This window comes from Zootermopsis nevadensis, unplaced genomic scaffold, assembly GCF_977971745.1.
Source record: "Zootermopsis nevadensis isolate Lab colony 2312 unplaced genomic scaffold, Znev_1.0 Znev_ptg000007l, whole genome shotgun sequence".
In the NCBI taxonomy this organism is placed as follows: Eukaryota; Metazoa; Arthropoda; class Insecta; order Blattodea; family Termopsidae; genus Zootermopsis; species Zootermopsis nevadensis.
Window position 1 is genome coordinate 5,264,457 of NW_028259139.1, and position 22,438 is coordinate 5,286,894.

The 22,438-nt window shown below is 39.8% G+C and overlaps 3 protein-coding genes across 10 annotated transcripts in view; 1 reads left to right on the plus strand and 2 right to left on the minus strand.

Moving 5' to 3' along the window:
* LOC110829262 (pyrokinin-1 receptor-like) overlaps nucleotides 1-15,151 on the plus strand; it is a 66,914-nt gene extending 51,763 nt beyond the window's left edge. Inside the window, exons 4-8 of one of the 4 annotated variants that reach the window (XM_087344056.1) lie at nucleotides 1,769-1,989; nucleotides 3,516-5,467; nucleotides 12,814-12,957; nucleotides 13,116-13,245; nucleotides 13,450-15,151. In XM_087344056.1, the coding sequence (XP_087200182.1) occupies nucleotides 1,769-1,989; nucleotides 3,516-5,033 (1,739 nt within the window). In that variant the 3' untranslated portion in view covers nucleotides 5,034-5,467; nucleotides 12,814-12,957; nucleotides 13,116-13,245; nucleotides 13,450-15,151. The remainder of the gene's footprint in view (nucleotides 1-1,768; nucleotides 1,990-3,515; nucleotides 5,468-12,813; nucleotides 12,958-13,115; nucleotides 13,246-13,449) is intronic. The other 3 variants (XM_087344055.1, XM_087344058.1, XM_087344057.1) reach the window with 3 other exon arrangements.
* Nucleotides 1-16,126, minus strand: part of LOC110829506 (uncharacterized) — a 133,530-nt gene extending 117,404 nt beyond the window's left edge. For both annotated transcript variants that reach the window (XM_087344060.1, XM_087344061.1), the window contains exons 1-2: nucleotides 16,109-16,126; nucleotides 1,173-1,266 (exon numbers count right to left, since the gene is read on the minus strand). The gene's annotated coding sequence lies outside the window, so the exon portion shown is untranslated. The remainder of the gene's footprint in view (nucleotides 1-1,172; nucleotides 1,267-16,108) is intronic.
* Nucleotides 16,127-17,367: 1,241 nt separating this feature from the next.
* The window catches only part of Sptz (zinc finger FYVE-type containing 26 spastizin), a 37,868-nt gene continuing 32,797 nt past the window's right edge, over nucleotides 17,368-22,438 (minus strand). For 3 of the 4 annotated variants that reach the window (XM_022062793.2, XM_022062802.2, XM_022062786.2), the window contains 5 exons: nucleotides 21,509-22,355; nucleotides 21,052-21,295; nucleotides 20,443-20,755; nucleotides 19,595-19,838; nucleotides 17,368-19,329 (listed from right to left, as the gene is read on the minus strand). In XM_022062793.2, coding sequence (XP_021918485.2) covers nucleotides 19,159-19,329; nucleotides 19,595-19,838; nucleotides 20,443-20,755; nucleotides 21,052-21,295; nucleotides 21,509-22,355 — 1,819 coding nt within the window. In that variant the 3' untranslated portion in view covers nucleotides 17,368-19,158. Of the gene's footprint in view, nucleotides 19,330-19,594; nucleotides 19,839-20,442; nucleotides 20,756-21,051; nucleotides 21,296-21,508; nucleotides 22,356-22,438 lie in introns of those variants that run through there. The other variant, XM_022062809.2, reaches the window with a different exon arrangement.

Sequence of the window (22,438 nt, forward strand, 5' to 3'; positions counted from 1 at the left end):
AAGCAGAGAGAAATTCTCATCAGTCTTAAATAAATGTAACATTCTCCACCTCTAAAGACTGATTCTTCAGATCCTCGGCTTTATCCTTATTAAACACTTGACTACACACATTTGTATACTATATTTACATTTAACATATGTCAAATTTTCATGTTAAACTCCTGACACAGTAAAAGAACTGTAAATATTTCAAGATATCGATCTTCTGCGTTGTTTACTAAAAATGTACACCTCTAAAATTTGAGATATTCTGCTCCGTCATAAATAATTATATTTGTGAATATTATTTAAATAACTATTTAACCAACTTGGCTACACTGCAAATAAAGCAAGGTTGGAAGACATTTCTGTATGTTCTCATGAAACTTCGGTCCTCGCAACAATCAGTAGTGACATGCAATCTAAACTAAGCCAGCGCACAGAGGATCCTGTAACTCCAAAAACAAATGAGCGCCACTGGCATTCAAAATCGAATTAAGACTTTGATTTTATCCCGATGTCCCACGTTAGCAAGAGCAAAGACAATCTTTAAAGGTCGCGCGTTCCTAATTAGCGAAAAACCAGGTCAGTGATGTATGCTCTAGCAAACACAACGCGCTTTGTAACAATCGCGTCGGGATCGGACTAGAATTCCAGAAAGTCCTAACTAATAACAAGGCATCAGTCCACACAGCACACATTTAAAATGGCGTGTTTAAGTAATGCCAATTATTTCATCGGTTGTTAGAATCGCCCTCCATTTAGTAATAAGTTTTCACCAAAAAAAAACCGCTGTGTAGATGTTTAGACGCCATCAAATATAAGTTACGCCCTGATTTCAGAACTTTTAAAATGTAAATAAGTGGTTCTTAAAATCGATTAATATCCCAAGGTCCATTTTTTCTTTGAAAATGATGAACATTCGGGATCACACACAGAAACATTCAAATAATAGGCCTACATCAGGCAGCTGACCCCGACTTAATGGCGAAGTATCTATAAGAATGAGAAACGATCTTTCTAGACCTGTGCTCTACCTGAGCTCAGAAAATTGGGTAATAAACTACGTCCACTTTTTATTTAAACACGCGCTGTGCAATGCCAACAATTCAACGGACAGAACAGCCATCATCAGACAGACAGAAACGTCCAAGCGTCCATTCGACGACACTAAGAGCAAAGTTGTTACTTACCCGAGGTTAATGTTCTTGCTTCTCGTGGCGCGTGAAGGTACTTTTCTCTGTGACGTTCTGCCGCCCGCCCGTAACCAACCAACGGGCAAATATTCTGCAATGAAATTGTAAAAGGGAACATCGAATTATTAAACCTGGAATTCTGTTAGGTAACATAAAGTATGAGAGAACTGCGGGGATTTCGACTCCTCTCACTCGAAAGATAATGGAGACTAAGAAATTAAAGCTTCGTGATCAGGCCAACAGAAGATACGAAATTATGTCATTTCTCGTTCGCACTGTTGGAGCACATTCAAAGATGTTCTGAAGAAAGAAAAAACCTAACACAGACTACCCGATGCAGAACTTGAGGTTATCATGGCGGTTCATTTAGAGATGGCTGTCTTCCGGGTTGTAGCGCCGTGTAGTCTGGTAGACGTTTACCAAAGTTTCAGATGTCCCTGCCGCCACCATCAGCAGGGCGATCTACCATAATACACGGCGCTACAACCCAGAAGACAGCCATCTACAGACCATTTGGGGTTGGAACGGTGGACACGAAACCTACATAACGACTATACTCGAGGTTGACACTGAAGATATTGTTTTTGTTGCAGTGGCGGTGGTGGTGGCGTTTTTCATTTGCTGGGCGCCGTTTCACGCGCAACGCCTTCTGGCGGTTTATGCGTCTGGCAGCAATGACGAACGTCCCAGTGCCTCCATGATTATTGTGTACCACACGCTCACCTACACATCAGGCGTCCTCTACTACCTGTCCACGACGGTGAACCCTGTGCTTTATCACATCATGTCCTACAAGTTCCGGGAGGCATTCAAGGTATGTTTAAAGCTCTGTATTGAATATGTGACAGAACGTCAGTTATACAAAACAATAATTTTGCCTCCTATTTACACGTGTGCGGAACATGGTCTCTTGCGTTAAGAGGTGTCTGAGAATATGGCAGTGAGGATAATGTCTGATATGTGACAGGACAGGAAAAGAAAGGTGCATCATCTGAAGCGGAGAATTCATTCACTAACTGAGCGACTGTCAGATTCTCGAGAAGGACTTTGATCCACGGAGTTATTCAGAAAAACATACATTCGTAATTTTCTTTGGTACAGAAGCATATGGCGTGTTCTTTCATGAACGCTTTGCGCGCTTGAGGTCCTGTCATGTGAGCACATGTTCAAAATGCGATCCTTCGACTCTCCACCTCCTGAAGAAGAATGTGCTGCTTGCTGACGTACGCACGATCTGAGTGGTTGCCGCAAATGAAATAAATTAAAGCAATTCTAGAAAATATCAAATGGCATAAATTATATTTTGCGTCAGATTTAATAAGCATGTATATGTAAAGACCTGAAGATGACCCTGAGTGACTGAAACACGTCTCCGAAGCAATACCTTTGATTGTCAATAAAATATGTATGACGAATCACGTATCCTCCGTAGATTTGCTAATAGTGATCACAATACGACGCATAAAACGGGTATCAGTGTTTAATACACATTTTATGCACGACGTGCGAAGAACGCGCAATAAACGAAATGCCCGTGGAACGTTACATGGTAATGTTTACTCTCAGTGCTGTGTGGAATTATTGCACAGCTTCAAAATTAACTCCTCAGCTGCGCCATATAACTTCTGTAGAGGTACAATGTACTTTGTGTTCAATAACTTGGCCGTTTCGGCATCCATTCCGTGGTTTTACACGGCAGTAAAAGTGCCTAAAGCCACTTCAGACTCTGGGCGACTTGCAGACGTCACAGAATGTCAATAGGATAATTTAAAACAGTTTCATTCGTAAACTTGCCTTGAACCCAATGCGTAAAGGAAATGTATGAACGGATTTTAGTGCCTACTCGTCAGTTCATTTACATGTTTCATGCGCTAATTAAGAAATTCTTATGAGGATCGTTACGGAGTAAAATGAATTACGAGTCAAAAACTTCCTCCCATTTGTGGAATTATGAGTCGACTTTTGTTGCAATATTAATGTAAATTCTCCAGGCTTTGCGGTTAATTACGTGTGTAGCAAACGAATGGAAGCTTTTTGATTAGAAACACAGTTACCATGCGTTTATGAAGCTTCTTTTCATGTAAGTTATATCACTGACAGAGCAACTGTTCTCTAGCAGTTATTTTTCCTCGATATGCCAATTATCGGCCCCATTTACGAAATAAACCACACGATAATTAAAGTTACAGGCAGAATTTCGCATCGAATCTGAATATATAAGATAACAATTTTTCTGAATTCTGAAATTACGCGTAATTACCCGGAGCAGAGATTAGCTTTTCTGGCATTTAAGAAGGACGGAAGTTTTGATTTAAGATCACACATGTTGTTTCCCCGCAGGACACGTTGGCGCGCTACCTGGGCAGACGACGACCGCGACGAGGTAGGTGGCAGTGCTACTCGATTCTGTCCGCCAGACACAGCAATACGAGTAACGCCAGCAGCCTGCGTCGCTACCTGGACGCCGATATGGCGCGTCTACATACGTCGCAGCGCCCTGTCGTCGTTTCGTTCCGACGTTATCATACTCAACAACAGGACACCACCGGAGATACCGAGATATCGGGAGGTTCCACGTCAACAGGGCCAGAAGTTTACATAAGCTTGGAGGAACTGACCAGAAATCTGTCTCGTAATACTTCGCGTAAGAGTAGCAAATTGAAGAAAAATAGGGACAGGCTTAATGATACTTACTTAAGCGTGATCTGCAAGCGTCCGAAATCAACTTCTAAAGACGCGAGGGACAAAAATGCAAAAGAAGAAACCGACAAAGAAGACGCTTGTTCGGGATTTCCATCGCCCGCTAACTCTTATTTCCCTTACAGTCCAAAACATGATAATCAGTCTCACGATTTTATGGTACCATCAGCGTTCACTGACAACGAAAGCAATGCACTCCATCTCACAGGTATTAATGTTGAAACGTCAAAGGAAAACTCACTGACCAAAAATAACACAGAAAAAATACTCGATAATGACACCGAAGGGTCAGGGGCATTTAAGGAGCGGATGAAATATCCCAAGGTTGAAGATATTGAAATATTCCAAGAACAACACTTAAAGATCCAAATCCCTTTGAAGAAGAAACATGTGCGTTCAAGGCATAATCGCCACCAGTCAAAAGCACCGAACGCCCTCACTTCATCATATAATACCACTGAGTATTACCACAGAGAATCACGTGACAGATTAAGGATCAAATCTGACGAAATTCAGAACGACAGAATACATGAAGGACCCCACTGCACTGTCCTTCGTTCATCAACACTTCCTTCTTTTCAGACTGCAACAAAGGACACAGAAACATGTTTTAGTGACACGGAGGCAAAGGCTGAGGACCTGAACCGGGCTCCGTTCCGTCAAAACACCTGCGACTTTCAAAGCGATGATAAGTCTGCAGGCGAAAAACAAAATGTCAGACTATCAAGGCAATTCTCAGAAAGAGTAAGTCACAACAGGTGCAAATCTCCTGATGTTCTACGTGGTAATACTATTTTCAAACCAAAATCGTATGTAATACAAGACAAGAATGAATCCGATTTAACTGATACTCCGACAAAGATAGGGCACACGCGTGTCCACAACATTCAAAATAATGTTTTAAATAGCAATGTCCCCGACGGAGTACAATCACCGCTTGACAAAGAAACCAGTTTGTTAGTAAAAGATGATAAAATACAGTGTGAAACCAACACGATTCTCCACGTACATAAAGGCGTAATTAACGAACAGGACACGTCACTTGTGTCTGAAAATGGCACCCTGCAGCCACAGAACATGGCCACAGTCATCGTCAGAGGATGTGACGTTCTTGATACAGCCCAACTCTGTTGTGAAACCACAGCCAAAGAGGATTAATGTCTCGAACACGTGGCACAAACACACGTTGCGATTCTAGAACGAAATCTTGCACTGATCTGAACATTGCCCGAACGTGTGTCAGTGAGACGGACAATGGAAAATTGCTCACATCCGACGTACAATCTTCTAGCCCACGACTGACTACGTGTGACCTGTCACTGTAAAAATAACCCAGATGACGCTGGAATAATCAGACAATAACTTTTTCGTACGTAGAGCCAATAGGAGCTAATCTAGATTTACATTATCAGCTGTGCTCAATAATTCTAGTCTCAACGTAAAATTTATAGCTGTGATCACTTGTCTGTATCATAAAAGTAGACTGTTCTGTTTTCCGAAGAAATAATGTCAAAAGGCCAGTTGGTGAAGGCTCCGACAGATGTCAGAGGCGAGCGATGACACGACATGACGAAGTGGAATTAAGGACACAGGTACTGTAAAATGTGCGAGGAAAGTGGCTTATTTGTCACGAAGAATGAACGAAAGTTTTATAAGCTTGCAGTTTTAGCGTTGTGCACGGTAGGAGCTACAAGGCTGATGATCATGGCTTACGTCACTGACTGCACGTTTGAAGTCAGAAATCGCAGCTGCAGGCAGACGTATTCCTCTGAACATACCCTCACAGAAGCTAGTCAAATTTCTAATCCAGCTTTAATGTGACGATAATGAGGGTTGTTTCTTTTCCACTGAAAAGAAGATTATGTACCACAGTAGAATCGTTCACATACCTAAATAATTAATTTGCACATTTTATGTTATAATGAAAGGTTTCCCAGTTTTAATACAACTCGGTTGACGTGACTGTCCATTCTACTTGCGATACGAAGTATGGATTTTTACTAAAAACAAATAACCAACGTCATACTGCGATTTCAAAATTGAACACGAAAATTAGAATAAATTCTGAAAGCGTGAAGTTTGAAGGGCATGGAACGAGTCGTTCACTGGTAATTTCAATGCAACAACTGAGTAAAACCACGAAAATCCTGTCATAATAACCAGTAACCTCATCAAGATTCGAACTCGGTACTCTCCGAGCACAAATATAGAGCTTTACCGTTACATCGAGCGGCTTGGTAATGTACTCGTAGTTTCAAATGGAGTACATTACTGTACTATTGTTTCAGGAAATTGTCTTTTCATCCCTTGTCGTGAGTTCTATAATCTTGAATGTTCCGCAGCATTTGCGTACATTGGATATACTTTGAGAGTATGAAATCTTTCCTGTCTAACTTTCATGAAGTTGGTCGACTCAAATCCTTACCTTCCAGTATTATAACAATTTCCTTCTAGAGACTGTAGCACAACGACGTTGTATATATAAGCTCAGATGTTTTGAATATTTAATCTAAAATAATTCCACTACGAAGATTCAAGCTATAAAACATAATGAAATTTGAAACAAAACCAGTAAGTGACAGGTGCTCTAAAAGTAAATTATTTGGTAGGATGGAGACGACAGAAGGTTTTTCTACACAGCTCATATCTCGCAGAAAACTGGGATTCTGATTTACTTAATTCGTTATTATTACCTATTTTAACTAACTCCATAGGACAGACTTCTTTTAGAAGCTAATAGTCCACAAATTTTCTGGGGCTTACATTATTTTGGTCACAGTATCCCACAGAAGAAGCCAGTTTAACCCGTGACATTTTCTTTTAATGCCAACTGCACCAGACAAACACAAGTTTTCTAGTGGTTTCTCCTTTCTAGTTTTTGCGGCAACTCTTCTCGCCATGCATTCTACGTGTACTGCCAATCTCACATTTATTCTATCTCTCAGGGTTCACCGTACAATGAATAATCAATCACCTTTCGTCACGCTGTTAGCAGCTCATCCCACATAGGGTCCAGTGATTGATGAATAAGGAATTCTAAAGGATACAAAAGAAGTAGGCGGCAGTATCCCGGCACTTCCTTGGAGTGACTGAGAAAAGCACTAAAACGCAATGCCAAAAGCGAAGGGGAAGGATTCTTTGCAGAACTGAGGTCACTGGGTCACCCTCTTATGAAACTCCTCCGTAATTTCGGATTTCGATGAGGCATTTGGCCCCCAGCTGCTCGGTCGCAGCGTCTCGAGACCTAATGTCTGCCCCTTACCCTCTTCTAGGGGTTCTAGGGACGTTACGAGGGCACTGCTCGCTAATGAACAGTTACCTGCTTTGTTGACTTACTCGGCGCAAACGTCACGGTCGTATGCAAACAGAAAACCGTCAGTCACTGGACCCACGCCATTCATTAACCCGACTGTGTCAGCCGCGGATGAAAAACTAACAGGCTTGCTCGGGCGATCTCATATAATAACTCAACTTGCATAAGACGACAAATGAATTCAGGTAAAATCTCTAGTTATCGGAACATTTATTCGTTCTGGAGAATACAGGCCAGACTGAAACGAGCATTATAAAATTACAAAAACGAACAGAAACTTTTAATGTGGAAAGAAGGGAAGTTTTTTTTTTCCCAGACAGGACTAGACGACCGACATTCGATTCCCTGCAGGGCAGATTTCTTATCTTCGCCACAGCATCCAGACCGGCTCTGAGCCTAACGCAAATTTTATTCAGTGGGGACATGGCGGCTTGGGCGTGAAGCTGCATCAACTGGGCAAGATTAAGAAGGAACTGAGGAGTACCTCCACTTCCATGCTCCACCCGCGGCACGCTTACAGATGTCTACCGAAAGGAAACAAGTGTATTTGACTGGAAATGCCTCGGCTGAAAGCTAAATATTTTACGCGGATGGCGGGCTCTTGTGAACACTAAATGAACCTTCGGCTTCCACTGATGACAAGGATTCCTTGAACAGATGAGAAACTATCAGCTTCGTCGAGCTAGATAAGAGTTTCAATGCTTGAAACCATTTCAGTTGCTTTCAAGCGCTGGTACGGTCCTGTGAAGGCGGCACCTGGCAGCCGACAACTGCCGTTTTCGAGGAACGAGTAGCTTCCATCTTAGACAAACAGACGCAGCTGGAACTAGAAATAGAGGGTCTATCTGTAGACGTTAAAGGCAGACTACGGCTACACGCGTGGGTTATTGCATTCTGTGAGTGATCAGCTTCATGTTCCGGCTACTTTACCCCCGAAACGCATCAGATGTGAGAAAGGGCAGTCTTCACGGTCGGTCCGGAAGCAATGGGGAGGATTATAATTCCTCGCCCTGAAGAGCAACCAGTAGCCAGTCACTTTTCTGAACCACCCGGTTGACATTCTAACAATCATTGGACACGGTCATAAACACAAACATCTGACTGACAGACTCGCGTATCCCGTGAATCTGGGCTTAAATACGGAGCCCATCTGACACCAAACACGAACATGACACGGCTTTCGCCAAGGAAATCCCATTAATTTGCCTCCGATGTGTTCGGAGTCCGTCGTCTTCAGCTCAACCTCGGTTTCCTGCCCCATTAAGGTTCAGCCTTGTACGTCGTATTATGTCTCTTACAATGGCTCGTTCCGTTTACGATTTTGAATGTTCTGCAAGAACGCGCCATTATTTATGTCCTCGCTCCGAAGTTACGATATCGGCTCAGCATTAAACCAAATCTCTGGTACCTACCAAAATGCTACGGTTACCTTGCAAACCACTTACGTTATAGATTCTCTACGTCCTAAATAAATCAAAAACAAGTAACGCCCATAACATGATTTACGTTGCTCTTATGTCTTTATTTTATGTATTCTTGGTCCGTTGAACGACGCTTTAAATTGCTAAGATTAAGCGTTATGCAGCGTCGAATGATGGCATGATTAGTGAATAATCAATTAGAAAGGATTGACAAGGAATGGTTGGTGGGCTAATTTAGGTACAGAAGGAAGCCACGATGAACGTCAGTCCGGGTATCTGGTGTCCTACGGACATTTCAACCGATTTCCTCCCGAATACGACTCGACGTTTGTTTGCCTTTATATCGAATTTCTTCCATTCATCAGACGTTTTAGAAACTAGTAAAGAATCATTTCCGAGCGACTCCACTTACTGGGTTGATTACTCTTACTGACGTCAAGAATGTTTTTCCAAGCTCTGCGCGGTAGTGCGAACCTGAAGACAATCAATGCAATTTTACACAATTAATTTGTAATAATATTACTGGTGCGGTGTGTGACGGATATTTACAGTGTGTCCAGCATAACGTGGAACGCGCTATGACAGCTTACCGCAGCAGCTGCGAGCGAACTGCCGGACAATAAGTTAGTCACACACCGGTATACGTGGGACTTCTGATGCGGAAGTGGTTTCTATATTGTTTTTTGATAGCACAGTAATTTCGGAAACAAATATGTCCATAAGATCGTGTTATCTCATAAACGACATTTAAACACGTTATACGGAAACACACATGTATTTCCCTTATTCGACTGATAGCTTCGTCTATTTGTCTTGTTTATAACACGCCCATCAATTCAGCAGCAAAGTGGTTAGCACCGGGACTTTGGAGTCGGATTCGTGGAGTCGGAAGCAACTTTAGGTGGAGTCGGAGTCGGTAAAAATGTACCGACTCCGACCTCGATATGAAATCTTAAGAACAATTTCTCTACCGTGTGAGCCGTCGGCGGCCTCACGCTTATTGAGCCCCATGGTGTGGGAATAATGCTTTGTAACTTTGGCTCCGGTGCCTTACGAATACGAAGGGTCTACAAATCAACCGATTTCTGCAATAATATTTAAATACAGGTTATAAGTCTAAAATGTAGGATGATAATTCACGTGGTGGTGATGAAATCTCTTATGGTGCTATTTGCCATTTTAGTAGGTTTACCCTTATTTATACCTATTGAGCTTTTATGAAAGAGTCGGAGTCGGAGATTTTAGCACCGACTCCTCAGTCTTTTCTAGTACCACATGGTGATACGCCCTTCCGTGTCTGTCCCCCTAATTATTTAAAGAACTTGATTTTTGAAGATTTCAGAAATCTTCATACTCACCGCTGTGAAAACCTCAAATCTTACAACTTTATTTTTGTATAAACGTCGTACAGACATGAAAAACTAGTAGTTATACGCGCTTTTTAATTTTCTACGATCAGTAATACCAACATGACGTGGTGCTGAAGACAAATGTCCAGCCTCCCGGCGCCAGGGATCAGACCCGAGCCGTGAGGGTTCTTTCGGCTGACATTTTCCTGACGCGACAAGAACTTGTGCGCTGTAGCGAGAGACGGTGCAATATTGCAAACAACTATTACCCAGGAAAAGGCAGTGGATAATCAATTTATTGTGGTCTCAGCTGGACTGGATTCAGTAAATGGGACAGCATTGGTCCGGCTGGCTGTTGTGAAAGTTATCTATCATTTACAATGTTGATGTTTCGTCTGAATACCCTTGGGATATCACAGACAGCACGTGTTATGAATCATTTCGCGGTAATTAAAAGAAGTAAAACAGATACTGTATTCGAACCTCGAGTGTTCATTTTTCTCAAATGCTTTCTTACACACCTCACCGACTCTCACATTCGATTATTGTAGATAGATAAAAATTGTTACAAATAAACGAGGCGAATTGTCTTTTTCTACACGCCGTCACAAATTCCTAACACCAAAAATTATTTCAAAGAAATTTTTACATAATAACGGGTGTATTTTTTTAAAGAAATTACAAAGTTCAATTCGAATTTAATTGTAATGGAGACGCGTTGTGTTTACTCTGAGGTAGGAGTTAAAGGGTTAAAAAATATGTATTATTCCAAATTTACAAACTATCGGCCAAACGTTTGTTGTGATTAGAAGATGGCTGCCGGGTGGTATGGTATACCTTTGCCGATTCAGAGGTGCTTGCTGCCTCTATCATCAGGGCGATCGTACCTCAGAAACGTCTATAAATTCCTAAAAGACTGTTCGGCGAAACAACCCACATTAACAGACTTCGATTGAAGTCGGTAAGAAAGTCCTTATTTTTTATACGTGATATTAAATCTTACAATGGGTCTGGGTCGCTCAATCAGTAAAGCGAATGGTTACGACCTTCATGTCCGTGGTTCAATTACTGGTAAGAGAGGGATTTATCTCCTTTCCACCACGTGCAGAAATACGATGCAACTCGCCGGGGATCATTCCCCGGGGAGTAAAGGAGATGGAGCGTGAAGCTACATCCTCAATTCTGAGATTAAGAGTTCTAAATCTCAGACGCGTATTCAACAAAATATGAGAAATAACGTTTATATGCAGTGTGACAACATTATTATCGATTATCGCGTGTGTCAAATTGCAAACTGTACACGTGTAAAATGTGTTGTACTCCACGACGGAATGCAATGTTTCCGTGTTCCTTTGTGGCATCTGACACGTAATTTCATCTATACAAGCTCGCCTATAAAATCAGTTCAATTATTTTGACATTAGGCGCCTCTAAATTAGTAATAAATTTCCCTGTAAGCACTCATACATCTGTAGTCTATCAAGTTAATTATTTTACAATTAAACCAGAACAATACCACGCCTGTCAAAGCAGCTGGTGGCACACAGACGAACGAAATTCTTCGCCCGTGCACGTGAATAAACACCTGGCGAATTAATGGTTAGGGTTACAGAGGACTGACCACGTGTACGTGTTAGATCAGACGCGAAACGTAAACCAAAAACAACGAACATGCACATAATAAATTCCAGCATTAATGAGAATCTGACAGTGGGCAAACGTGTTATTGCTACTGTTGACATAATGACATCTAGAAGTCCTTAGGTTCGTTTGACGTCGGTATTCAAAGACTTTGTATCAACTGCTGAAAGCTTCTGATGTCGTGTGAAGCGACGCTACATGAAATAATCGATAAGTAAGTTATCGTGACCTATCGAAAGAACTACTGGAGAACTGCGAACTTCTGTGTCAGAAGAGCCGGTGACCTGTCGGGAATTGGAACCGGGTACCTCCCAAACAAGTCAGACAAATTCGGAAAATGTTTTAAGAGATGCGACATGCGACGGAACTTGTAGTTGTGTGTCGTAAATGTTAAATTATGAACATGTTCGCCACCTAGTCACGAATGTCAGAACTACGTTAACGTCTTGACTCTGTTACCATTTAATCAATTCCGCGTGCGGGTTGTTCAAATAACAGGAAGTGAGGAATGTCTTACGTAACAATCACAAGTTTTCTCATTCCTCACCTTAACTGGAAACCGCAACAATGGGGAGAAAACAACTGTTATTTCACTTCACGTTAGTCTTAAAATGGCGACAGACGAATTTTCAGCCCCAAACATGAAGATCGTATATTCATTCCCCTGGCGTTACAACCCAGAAGACCAACACCCACCCTTTCAGTGACCACTTCCATTTTTTAGCGTTGTAAAAAAATCTCTAGCATTTCTGCTGTGGTATTGCAATTATAACAACAGTTTCTTTCTGAAGCTGTCACTCATTACGCAATGCCCCTTAGGGACTGAAAAGTGCGCATGCGTAATTGTTCATAATTCCTTCTTCTCATCCATTATTTAAATAAATGTCGAAAGAGACCAACAAATGTTAAAGTGGTTTGTTTCACTAAAATAAGCTTCAAAACACGTCGGGACATGAATTCGTCTTTCATCCAAAGTCAACGTCGGCCTTGTAGCTAGGTTTATTTGCTTAACCCAAATCCGAAGCAACGACAACACGAAACAACATTTACTATTCACATTTTAAACACTTCATTTCCATAAGAGCAGTCGAGTACGCCTTCTAGTTGGGAAAATTGTTATTGCAGCGTAAAAATATCGTATTAATTGGAAATTGATATTTATTTTGTGAAAGTGTTATTCGCGTGATGTTTTATTAATATTCCCTTCTTTGCAGAAACATTCCACTCATCTTTCAAGTATTACGTTTCGACTGCGGGAAAGTCAGGCCAGAAATACGATGCAGCCGATGTATGATACCTCCTCAAGATTACGAGCAGGTGCAATTCGTCAAGAACGCCTCACCACGATCGTTACACTGGTATGGAACAAACATTTACCCTGTTTGACTTCAAAACTTTTTACATTCTGCATCAGTAACATGGAATGTGTTTTAGTTTGTATGTATCCATGGTTATAAATCCCCGTAATTCCGTTTATAAAGTACGTTCCAAACCTGATACAAGGGTAAAATTTCAGGTTCACATAGCGCCTGTATGGGCATGGCTGTCTTGCGGGATGCTGAGTCGTAGAAATTGGCGAACGTTTCAGAGGAGCTTTCTGCCTCCATCATCAGGGAGACGCCCTCTCGACTGGTCTGTTCATTAAAGTGAATATTAATTGTGACAATTTGCGTGTCAAAGGAAGTTGTAGATTTACGTCACATTATGGCATTATTGCATTACGTTACAGTCTTATTTACAATAATCGGTTGCAGTAAAAAGCCTCGTTTGCCAGCTAAAAAAATTCATTGATACCATGACTCAACAACTCAATCCGTTTCGATACCAGTTTGTTTGTTTCTTATTTACAGGTATCACCGTTGCAAATCCAAGAACCGTGTGACGTCCACTGCCCGTTGCTTCCTTTTTCGTTACACATCAAGTTAAACACCTGGCGTTGTTAAACAAGTAACAAATGTGCAAATAAAACGCAAAAGACTCTACAAACAAACAAACACGATTAATTTATATACAACGTCCATGGATGAACTCTTACAATCGGTGCTGAAGAAACGAGGAAACATTGTCCTTCCGGCATTATTTGAACTGGGTGCAGTTTCAAATTAATGTAATACCTTGCAAGGATTCGAATAATTTGTCAAATGATTAGTAAATTTGATGAAACTCATTGTTCACATTCATAAAATTATTCATTTTAAACTGTAATTAAAGACGCTTCGTGCTTTGTTCGATAGTCTGTGATCATTGTAGAGATTTCTAGATATCGGAGCATGTGAAAGTGGTAAGTTTACCGACGTTTCGGGGGAACTTCCTGACTTGGATGGGTGACCATCACGCGCCACAATTATATAACACTTACAACGTCCTGACGAATTAGTGCTCCGAACCGACACACACATATATTTTTTTTAAGCATGCTGTATTCCTACAGAAACCTAGTCACACCACTCTTCCGTCATTTCAACCCTGATTAAGAAAGTTTCAGGTTGTTTTGAAACGTCGGGAAATTCTGTCACATTGGCACATTAATGTCGTGCTTTTAAATACCGTGTCCAATGTCTGTGTAACTGATGTGTCAAATGTGAATCTGAATTTAACCAAAAGTAACATTAATCTTCCATCACTTGAGACGTGCTTTTTTGTCGAAATATCGACACTTCATGCCATGGGATACAAAGAGCAGTAGCTTACCATTCGCGTAAACCTTTTACTGGGATTCTTTCAAGGGATCCTTATTAGTGAGTAGCTTGTATATGTCTGTCTGTCTGTCTGACTGTCCATCCCTCCCCTGTTTTGGTGGAAAATATCGATTTTATGATACCTAAATGTGGAAGTGTCATGGAAATCAGTCTTAAGGAAGCTTAACAGAAGTTTACAATGGTGATCTCCTTGCTGATTCCAGCAGTCTTTTGAACAGGTAAAAGAGTTTCCATATGTGTGGGTTTAATTCTCATAAACTACTAATTTTAGAGAAATTGTCAATAAAACAAAATGTATATTACTTTAAGTAGCAAAAAATGTTTAACTGACAGTTCAAAAATCTTATGTTGGTTATGACACATTCAGTTAAAACTGCTGCATAAAACATCTACTTCTATATTTCATAAAGATTCTTAACAAAAGTGTAAGTATTTAAGAAGCCTCAAAGGCTAATAAGTGACAAAACATTATTTTTCTTTTGACGTTGCATTCAAATGACTGGAACAGCAGATAATATAATGATTGGAAGGGTGTACACTTTTAAGTACACTGACATTCCAAATGTGTTATTCACACCACATCATGGTCATGACACGTCATAAAGAAATTTTAGCAAAGTAATCATTATGGATGATAGAATAAGTACTATTTTATTCTAGACTGTTTCCAACCGCAAGCAATTCATTAATTTAATGTACTAATGGACCAAACTTCTCAAGTTTAAGTCATTCTGAATACACCTAATGATGACTACATGGAGTAAAAACATGTGGTGAATAATATATAATGCTGACCTATGATTGTAATAAAATTATTGTGTACATTCTAAAAATAAAGTCTTTCTGTTGTGTATGACTGTAAACAAAACCAGTGAACTATACCAAATCATTTAAGATAAGTATATTTTCAGAAAATGTCTTAAAGGATCCAAACAGAAACCCATTCTTTTAGAGCGAGACTTATCAGTTTCACATTTGACAACCCAAATACAATCTCAGACCTAGAAATTGACAATAACACACTGCCACATGAATTAATAAATAAAAAAATTCCCTAACTTTTATGCAACTCAAAACTTCATTACCACATTCAAACGAGTCTGCCATCGGTCCTTATACTGAGCCAGATTAATTCAATCCACACCAACCTACCCTGCTTCCTTCAGATCCATTTTTTTAATTTTATTTTATGTAAAATTACTTTAAAATATTAACTAATTATACTTTCCTCTTCATATTAATTCATGTATTATAAATTAATCTCAAAGACTTGCAATATGGGAGCAGATAATGTGCTTTGTAATGCCCATAAATTATGGTCTATCTTAAAAATGGAAACGTAGATTATTTAATATTTGGGAAACTATGAAAGAAAGTTCAACTGGTAATTATATACACATCACTGTTACTATGAACAGAATTATGTTTCATTTACCAGATTGAATGACTACCTTCTGACAGTCTCCCTCTGCTTACCAGGACTGTCAGAAGACCGCTGCTGCAAACTAAGAAAGTACTGAAAAGATTGGGTGGAAACCAGCATGCATTTAGGAACTGTAGAAGAAAATGTTGTTGTTTTCATAAGTTACAAAGATTTAAAATTCTCCTGGGTACAGCCTAAATTATAGGTTAAAGATCTAATGGGCCTGCTTCAACATCAAGGTCAGAAGACATATTTAGTAGCGGCACATACACTATTTTCTCAAAACGGATCATGAAAAGACATATCAGATTCAGACATTATGTGTCTTATTTCTTGTTCTGTGACTTTAAATCCATGTTCAAGAGACCTTATATGCATATTACTTACCTCTGTATGATTCACCTTCCAGCCCTCTGGAGTATATTTCAACATATTTTAGATCCTTTCTAGGCACACACACTATTCACCACTCACAATATAAAATGTATAATAAAATCAAACAAAAAGATAATACTGTTAATATTAATAAACTCCAACATATCTTTTTTGTATAACTTGTGGAACAATGTTTCTCAAACTTTGGTACCAGTATCACTTGGGGTACCAGACATGCTTTCCATAGGTACCATAAATCCTTGTTCATATGCATACGTACAGTATTAATTAAACGCGAGCTTTGACAAATCCCATTGTTCACGTGCATTTAAAATTAGTACGAGACACATACATTTTGATAACCACTGTTCTAGAAGAATTCCCGCTAAAGCGAACAAAATAAAGCAGAAAACGACTACTAGGTAGCAGCACTATGTACCAGCGACATGATACAGTGCCGACTTTCTGACTACATACATAACCTGTGTGATTGCTGATTAGATGCATCCGTGATTAGAAGATGCCTCCATACACGGTAACTACAAGGGCAATAGACGCCTGCTCACCAGACTTTTATGAAAGTTATGTATGCTGCATTGAACATGACTAGAGTAATGGCTATATGGACTGCTCAATTCAAAGCTGTTTGCATTGCGTAGTTAAACTCTTCCATACATAAATGTCTTCAAAGAAGGCTCTGTACATGACCCGTGTGATGGCTATCCCGACGCCTACATATGCATTGCTATATTTGTACTATAGAAGCATCCACACATGCCGTCTGTAATAGCAATGCAGACGACCTCTGCACTTACGCCCTGCAATATTCATAGACAACCTCCATACGTTCAATTTTTTGCGAATTATAGTAGCAAATCAAAACTGTATTCATGACGAAATTATAGCTTGCTTGTTACCATGCAGCTCAGAACATTTTGTCTTCCCAACTGATAATGTAAAGATATACAAAATTATGTTTTGACTGGTTATGTATGGGAGAAAGGCTGAGGATGTTTGGACCTAAAGGGGATGAAATAGGAAAATGTTAGGATGATCAGATCAAGGAAGATGGGATGAACAGGGCATGCAACTTTGGTTGGAAAGCCTGTTGGGAACAGACCACTCACAACCAAAACATTTTGCACACATAATATACACTGCTTACAGCATTTCATCAAATTAAAACTTAATAATTTCCAGTAACACATCTATACATTCACAATGAATGTGCAAAATGTTCTGACTGCTTCAAACTTTATAAAAATTACATCTCCATTTCACTAGCCTTTACATGTCATAACATCTATGAAATCATATACAAAGAGGCAAAAACTGTTTGTCAGCTGGCTTTTGTAACAAGCAAAGCACTTTTACATATCTACAGAAAATGGACACATTTCATATTTTCATATAAGGCTGGAATATCACACAAGTATGTATAGTAGTATAAATAGACGGACAACCCACACAAAGTGTAATCATCTCACACAGAAGCAGTAGTATAAATAAGCTCTTATTCTGTTAAATATAGGTTTTCTTTAGATCTGAAATACAAATGATGATCTACTGAATATTACTGTCATTTGCAATCGGCACACATGATCAAATAGCATTTTCAAATTCAAACTGTTTACTTACTCAGTGGTTCCATGAACTGATGACAATGTCACAGTGTATGATGAAGCTAAGGCATGTTACATTAATAAGAGCACTTAACATCGCCTTCATAGTACACTGTAGACGGTTACAACAAAACCGTAAAAAAGCTCAGTTTCCAGTAAGGTTAAAAAATAAATGAAAGTTGAGAGGTTCCAAGGACATTAGTCATAGTGATTAAAAAATCATCTCACTGGGAACTGAACCTCAGCTGCCGAACCTGAAGTATCGCTGATAGCGTAAGTGCCCATACCCATTGATATGTTGCAGAATTGGGGCTGAACTGGGTTTCAGTTAACCAAGTCCGCTTGTCAGCCTCCAGAGAACTAGTGATAAAGGGAAGACGGCTGTCCTTGGACTCACCACTGGAAAACCTTAAGTCCTACTTAGTAATAAAGGGACTTAAACAGAACACTGCAAGGAAACTGTCCACAGACTTCAGCGGGCACAAGTTCTTCCAGTGCAAACAGATTTTCATTTTGTGAAGTATCATGCAGTAAAACATTACTAAATCATTTATATTAATTTTCACAGCACTGGGTTACAGAGCTTTAAAACGTAAATAAATTTGTCTTGAAGTGAAGAATACTTAGAAGCTTTTAGAAGATTCCAGAAGTGGAGTAATTAGTTTCTACCGTACAAGAGTATGAGGTGTGAAACACCACATGACAGGGCCCCCAGTTGAACTTCAATCCCACAGTTTAACAGTTTGCTGGTATGCTATCGCAACACATGGCCAATAAAGGTTAATTAAAGGGACTCATCAGTCTACAGTATTTTCATGTGATTATCACTTCTTTAAAAAAGGTCAGTCCACCCTTACCAAATATGTAAGAACTATATACAGTCCCGATTATCTGACCTTCGGTTATCCAACACTCCATTTATCCAATGTACGTGACAGAAAGCTCAATTTTACCAACAGTGAACTCTACATGTAGAGGAATAAATCGCATTCCCCCACCTTGTACTTTCTACATCTTACGTACTCAGCTGCTACATTCTAGTATTCGGTTGCTGGCATGATCTTGCCACAAAGACTAGGAAGAAAGCTCAGAAGCACATTACTAATTTCCTAAAAAATAAACTCTTTAATTTACATATTTACATTAAATAATAATTGTTTGTGAGATTTTGATGCCATATCGTATTTTCTTCTTAATTAAATAATATTGTAAGTTGAGTTATATACTGATGTAATATCTACCCTCGTCTTTTTCGTTAGTCCTCTTTCTTCTTCTTTTTTCTGACTGTCCTTTCGTCCCATTCAGGTCAGATAATTGAGACTCTATTGCAAATTGTTTAAAAGACAACTTTATAAAACACTACATTTCATGTATGCACACACACATAAACATATCAACGTGCACAATGCAGAGTTACGCAAGACATTAATTCAGAAGTTCTCATGTTTCAGTTTGCTTCTGACCCAATCTTTTGAGGCAAATCTGTTGTATTTTCATTTGTCCAAGTTTCTCAGCTTCATGCAGTATTCTGCGCACATCTTCCAGACGACTGTATTTCACTGCCAGTAAGTATGCAGTCTTCAACTGTCGGCACTTGATGTATGCTGACACCTGTTAACAATTAACTACTGTATAATGTCTCAGAAAAACCTAAGTTAAAAATGCATATATTTAAAGCAATGCAATATCTACACAGTGAAAGTGTCGTGGGTCAAAGTTACTAAACACAGAATGGATTGCATGACATATTATAATGGTCACAGACAGATCTTACGGAGGTGGACTGTGAGGAAGGTAAGTGGATGGAGCTGGCTCAGGATCATGTCCGGTGTCAAGGTTCAGTGCTGGACCTGCAGGTTCTGCTGCCATAACTCACCTTGTTTCCTGTATCAACAATTAATCTGACCAAAGGCTCCACATCTACTGGCTCCTGTTTCTCAGCCAGGACTTGCACACACAGGACAAGAACACTGTCACATACAGAACTGGTATCAGGCACTCCTGAGTTCTGGATGCAAGATATGAGCTGCTCTATATCTGTGAGGCGATAGTCACATGCCAACTTCTTCCCTGCTAAGCTGTAAATCTCTGACGATTTCAAACGGTAGTCCTCAATAATCCTTGAATAAAGAATATACATGATTTTGTATGTAAGAAACCTGAAAATCAGAGTACCTACTCTTTTAATTAGAACCCATGAATTTCATCAAATTGTTCCATTTTAACATCTAATTTCAAATTAAAACACATATTTTTAGCATAATTAACTATTTCATCCTTTGCTTCCAGACAATTTCAGTCTTCAGTTGCTGTATCTGACACTGTGCTCCTTCGTTTTTCAGTCCTGTAACTGTTCATGTGATTCACATACCAATTAACTGTGATAAATTTCTCAAATCCTCATTAGATTTTGTCCTTCTGTACTTCAGAGATTTTTACAGATTATTTATTCCACTATAGCACCCAAAAGCATGAAGAAATGGTGGTGTCATCTGTGCAAGTGTGCATGCACACACAATGGCAACCACGCGTATGAGCAAAGAAAAATTGGAACATCAATTAGGACGGAAACGTAGCCGAGAAATTAAAGTGAAATAACAACTCTATGAATGAAAAAGTTAAAGACGTGTCACGATGGCCAAAAAAATTCCTTTTTGATGATGAATTTGTCTCTCTCATATCATACTGATCTCAAACCAAATTGTAGAAAGCTGCTTTACCTACCTGAAAGCTAGGCCAAAACCTTCCTCAACATTTTTCCCACAAAGAATAGCCAACACTGCAAGCTGCACACGTTCCATGTTGGATCCAAATAATGTTGGAACTGAAGGTAACGTACGTTTGGCGCTAGGGACCGCACTTGATTGCAAAGTTTTAAGCAATTCTGGTATTAATTCTATGACATGACGCTGTTCTATCTCACAACTGTGCAAGAACTTCGTCACCTCCACTTGTCGCAAGATAGTACTTAAATGGTGATTCACTTCCTTTGGATCCAGCTTCATTGCCAACTGCAAAGTACCATCCATTGTCCTTACTGAAACAGTTAATCAAGTATTACTAAGTTCATTGCCATATAATGTTATGATATTTTTGTAAGAAAGACATGTGGATGGATGGACACAACCTCCCCATCGTGTGTCCATTACAGACTTTGTAAAAAGACTGAATAGGGATAAAGTGAAATCTCCCATTCGTGATAAATGTAAATTGCATCTGAACAGCATACTAAAGAAAACCTTAAATGAAGGCAATTTAATGGCTTAAGAGTACGTAGAATTTCAAACCAAGAAGCATTACAGTGGCATTATGGTATAATAAGAAATGACATACCTGGTGAAGATCTTGTGCTGGGTCCCCACTGAGCTGTTAAAAGTTCATTTTCTAAGTGGCTCTGAGCTGCATGGAGATGCCCTAGATTAGCAGCCAAGTCGCTGTAGCTTCTTGCTCCCTTCTGATAGAATCGTATGCAAGTCATTGCTGCTCGAACATGATCAAGCATATGAAGCTGTAACTGGTACAGCAGATTTAACAAGCCTTGTTTCTCAAAATAACGACATATGTGGCACAAGTACACCTGTAAATACAGCATAATTAAAACTGAAGCCACGAAAGTATATCTTTCAATTCAAAGCAATCAATAAATACAGAACATAATTTCTCTTAAATAAAATTTAAACATTTATTTCACTCTTGTTAATATACTTATGATGATAAAATGTCAGGTCTAAAATAGTTATTTTAAACTTTCTAAGCAAGATAAAATTCAGACATCTAATATGCCACATACCTTCCATACTCCAAGTGTTGGATCAACAGTTGATAGCTCATGATACAGATCTGAGACGAGACCTTGGCGTAAACAGGGTATGTATATCATTTCAAGAAATATCTCTGGATCCACTTTCTGTGAGAGAACATGTTTCAAAGCTGCTAACAGATCATCATGACTGAGGTAGAAACTGATGATTCCCGCATGACTCCCATATGATGAAAGATAATAACAACACTCTTCATAAAATAAGGGATCTAATTTTGGACCGATCACAAGAGGGTTCAATGGTGGTGTTGCTTGGGGATAATTCCCATGAGCAATTTCCTTCAGTGATGACAAGGTATGAAGTACAGTTAGGGCTGGTGATGAGAGAAGTGCAGCAGGTACAGTGCTTGAAGCTCGAATCTTATCAGCTTCCTGTATCACCTTGCGATCTACTGTGTATGCCCCCTCCTCCAATATCTGCACTATCTCCATGAGCAACGGCGGGCTTCGAAGAGGACGGGCCGAGTCCGGTCCGAGCGCCACTTTTTCAAGGCAATGGGAAAACTTATCACGTGCCTCATCCCAACAGCCTGCCCTTAAACATGCTTTGCCCCACGCTGCCCACACTCCAGTCCGCTCAAGGCCACTCTTTGTAGACACCTCCATGGCAAGCATCCAGAGCTCCTCTTCCACCAAGCGATCGCGCAGGCGCCGCAATGCATGGCCATTCAGGGGTTCTGCTGGGATAAGGGCAGAGCAACCACTTTTCACCAGCATGTTGAGCAGGTCCACCTGACTCAACAGTTGGTCACAATGAGCAACTCCAGTGTTCAGGCCAGATCTAGCATGCTTCACCTTAGCAGCCACAACAAGAGACCTATGAATATTAAAACAAATAAAATTGTTGTGCTAAACAATGTAGTGATATCAAAGTGACTTGTTTTCTATGCTGCTGTGCCA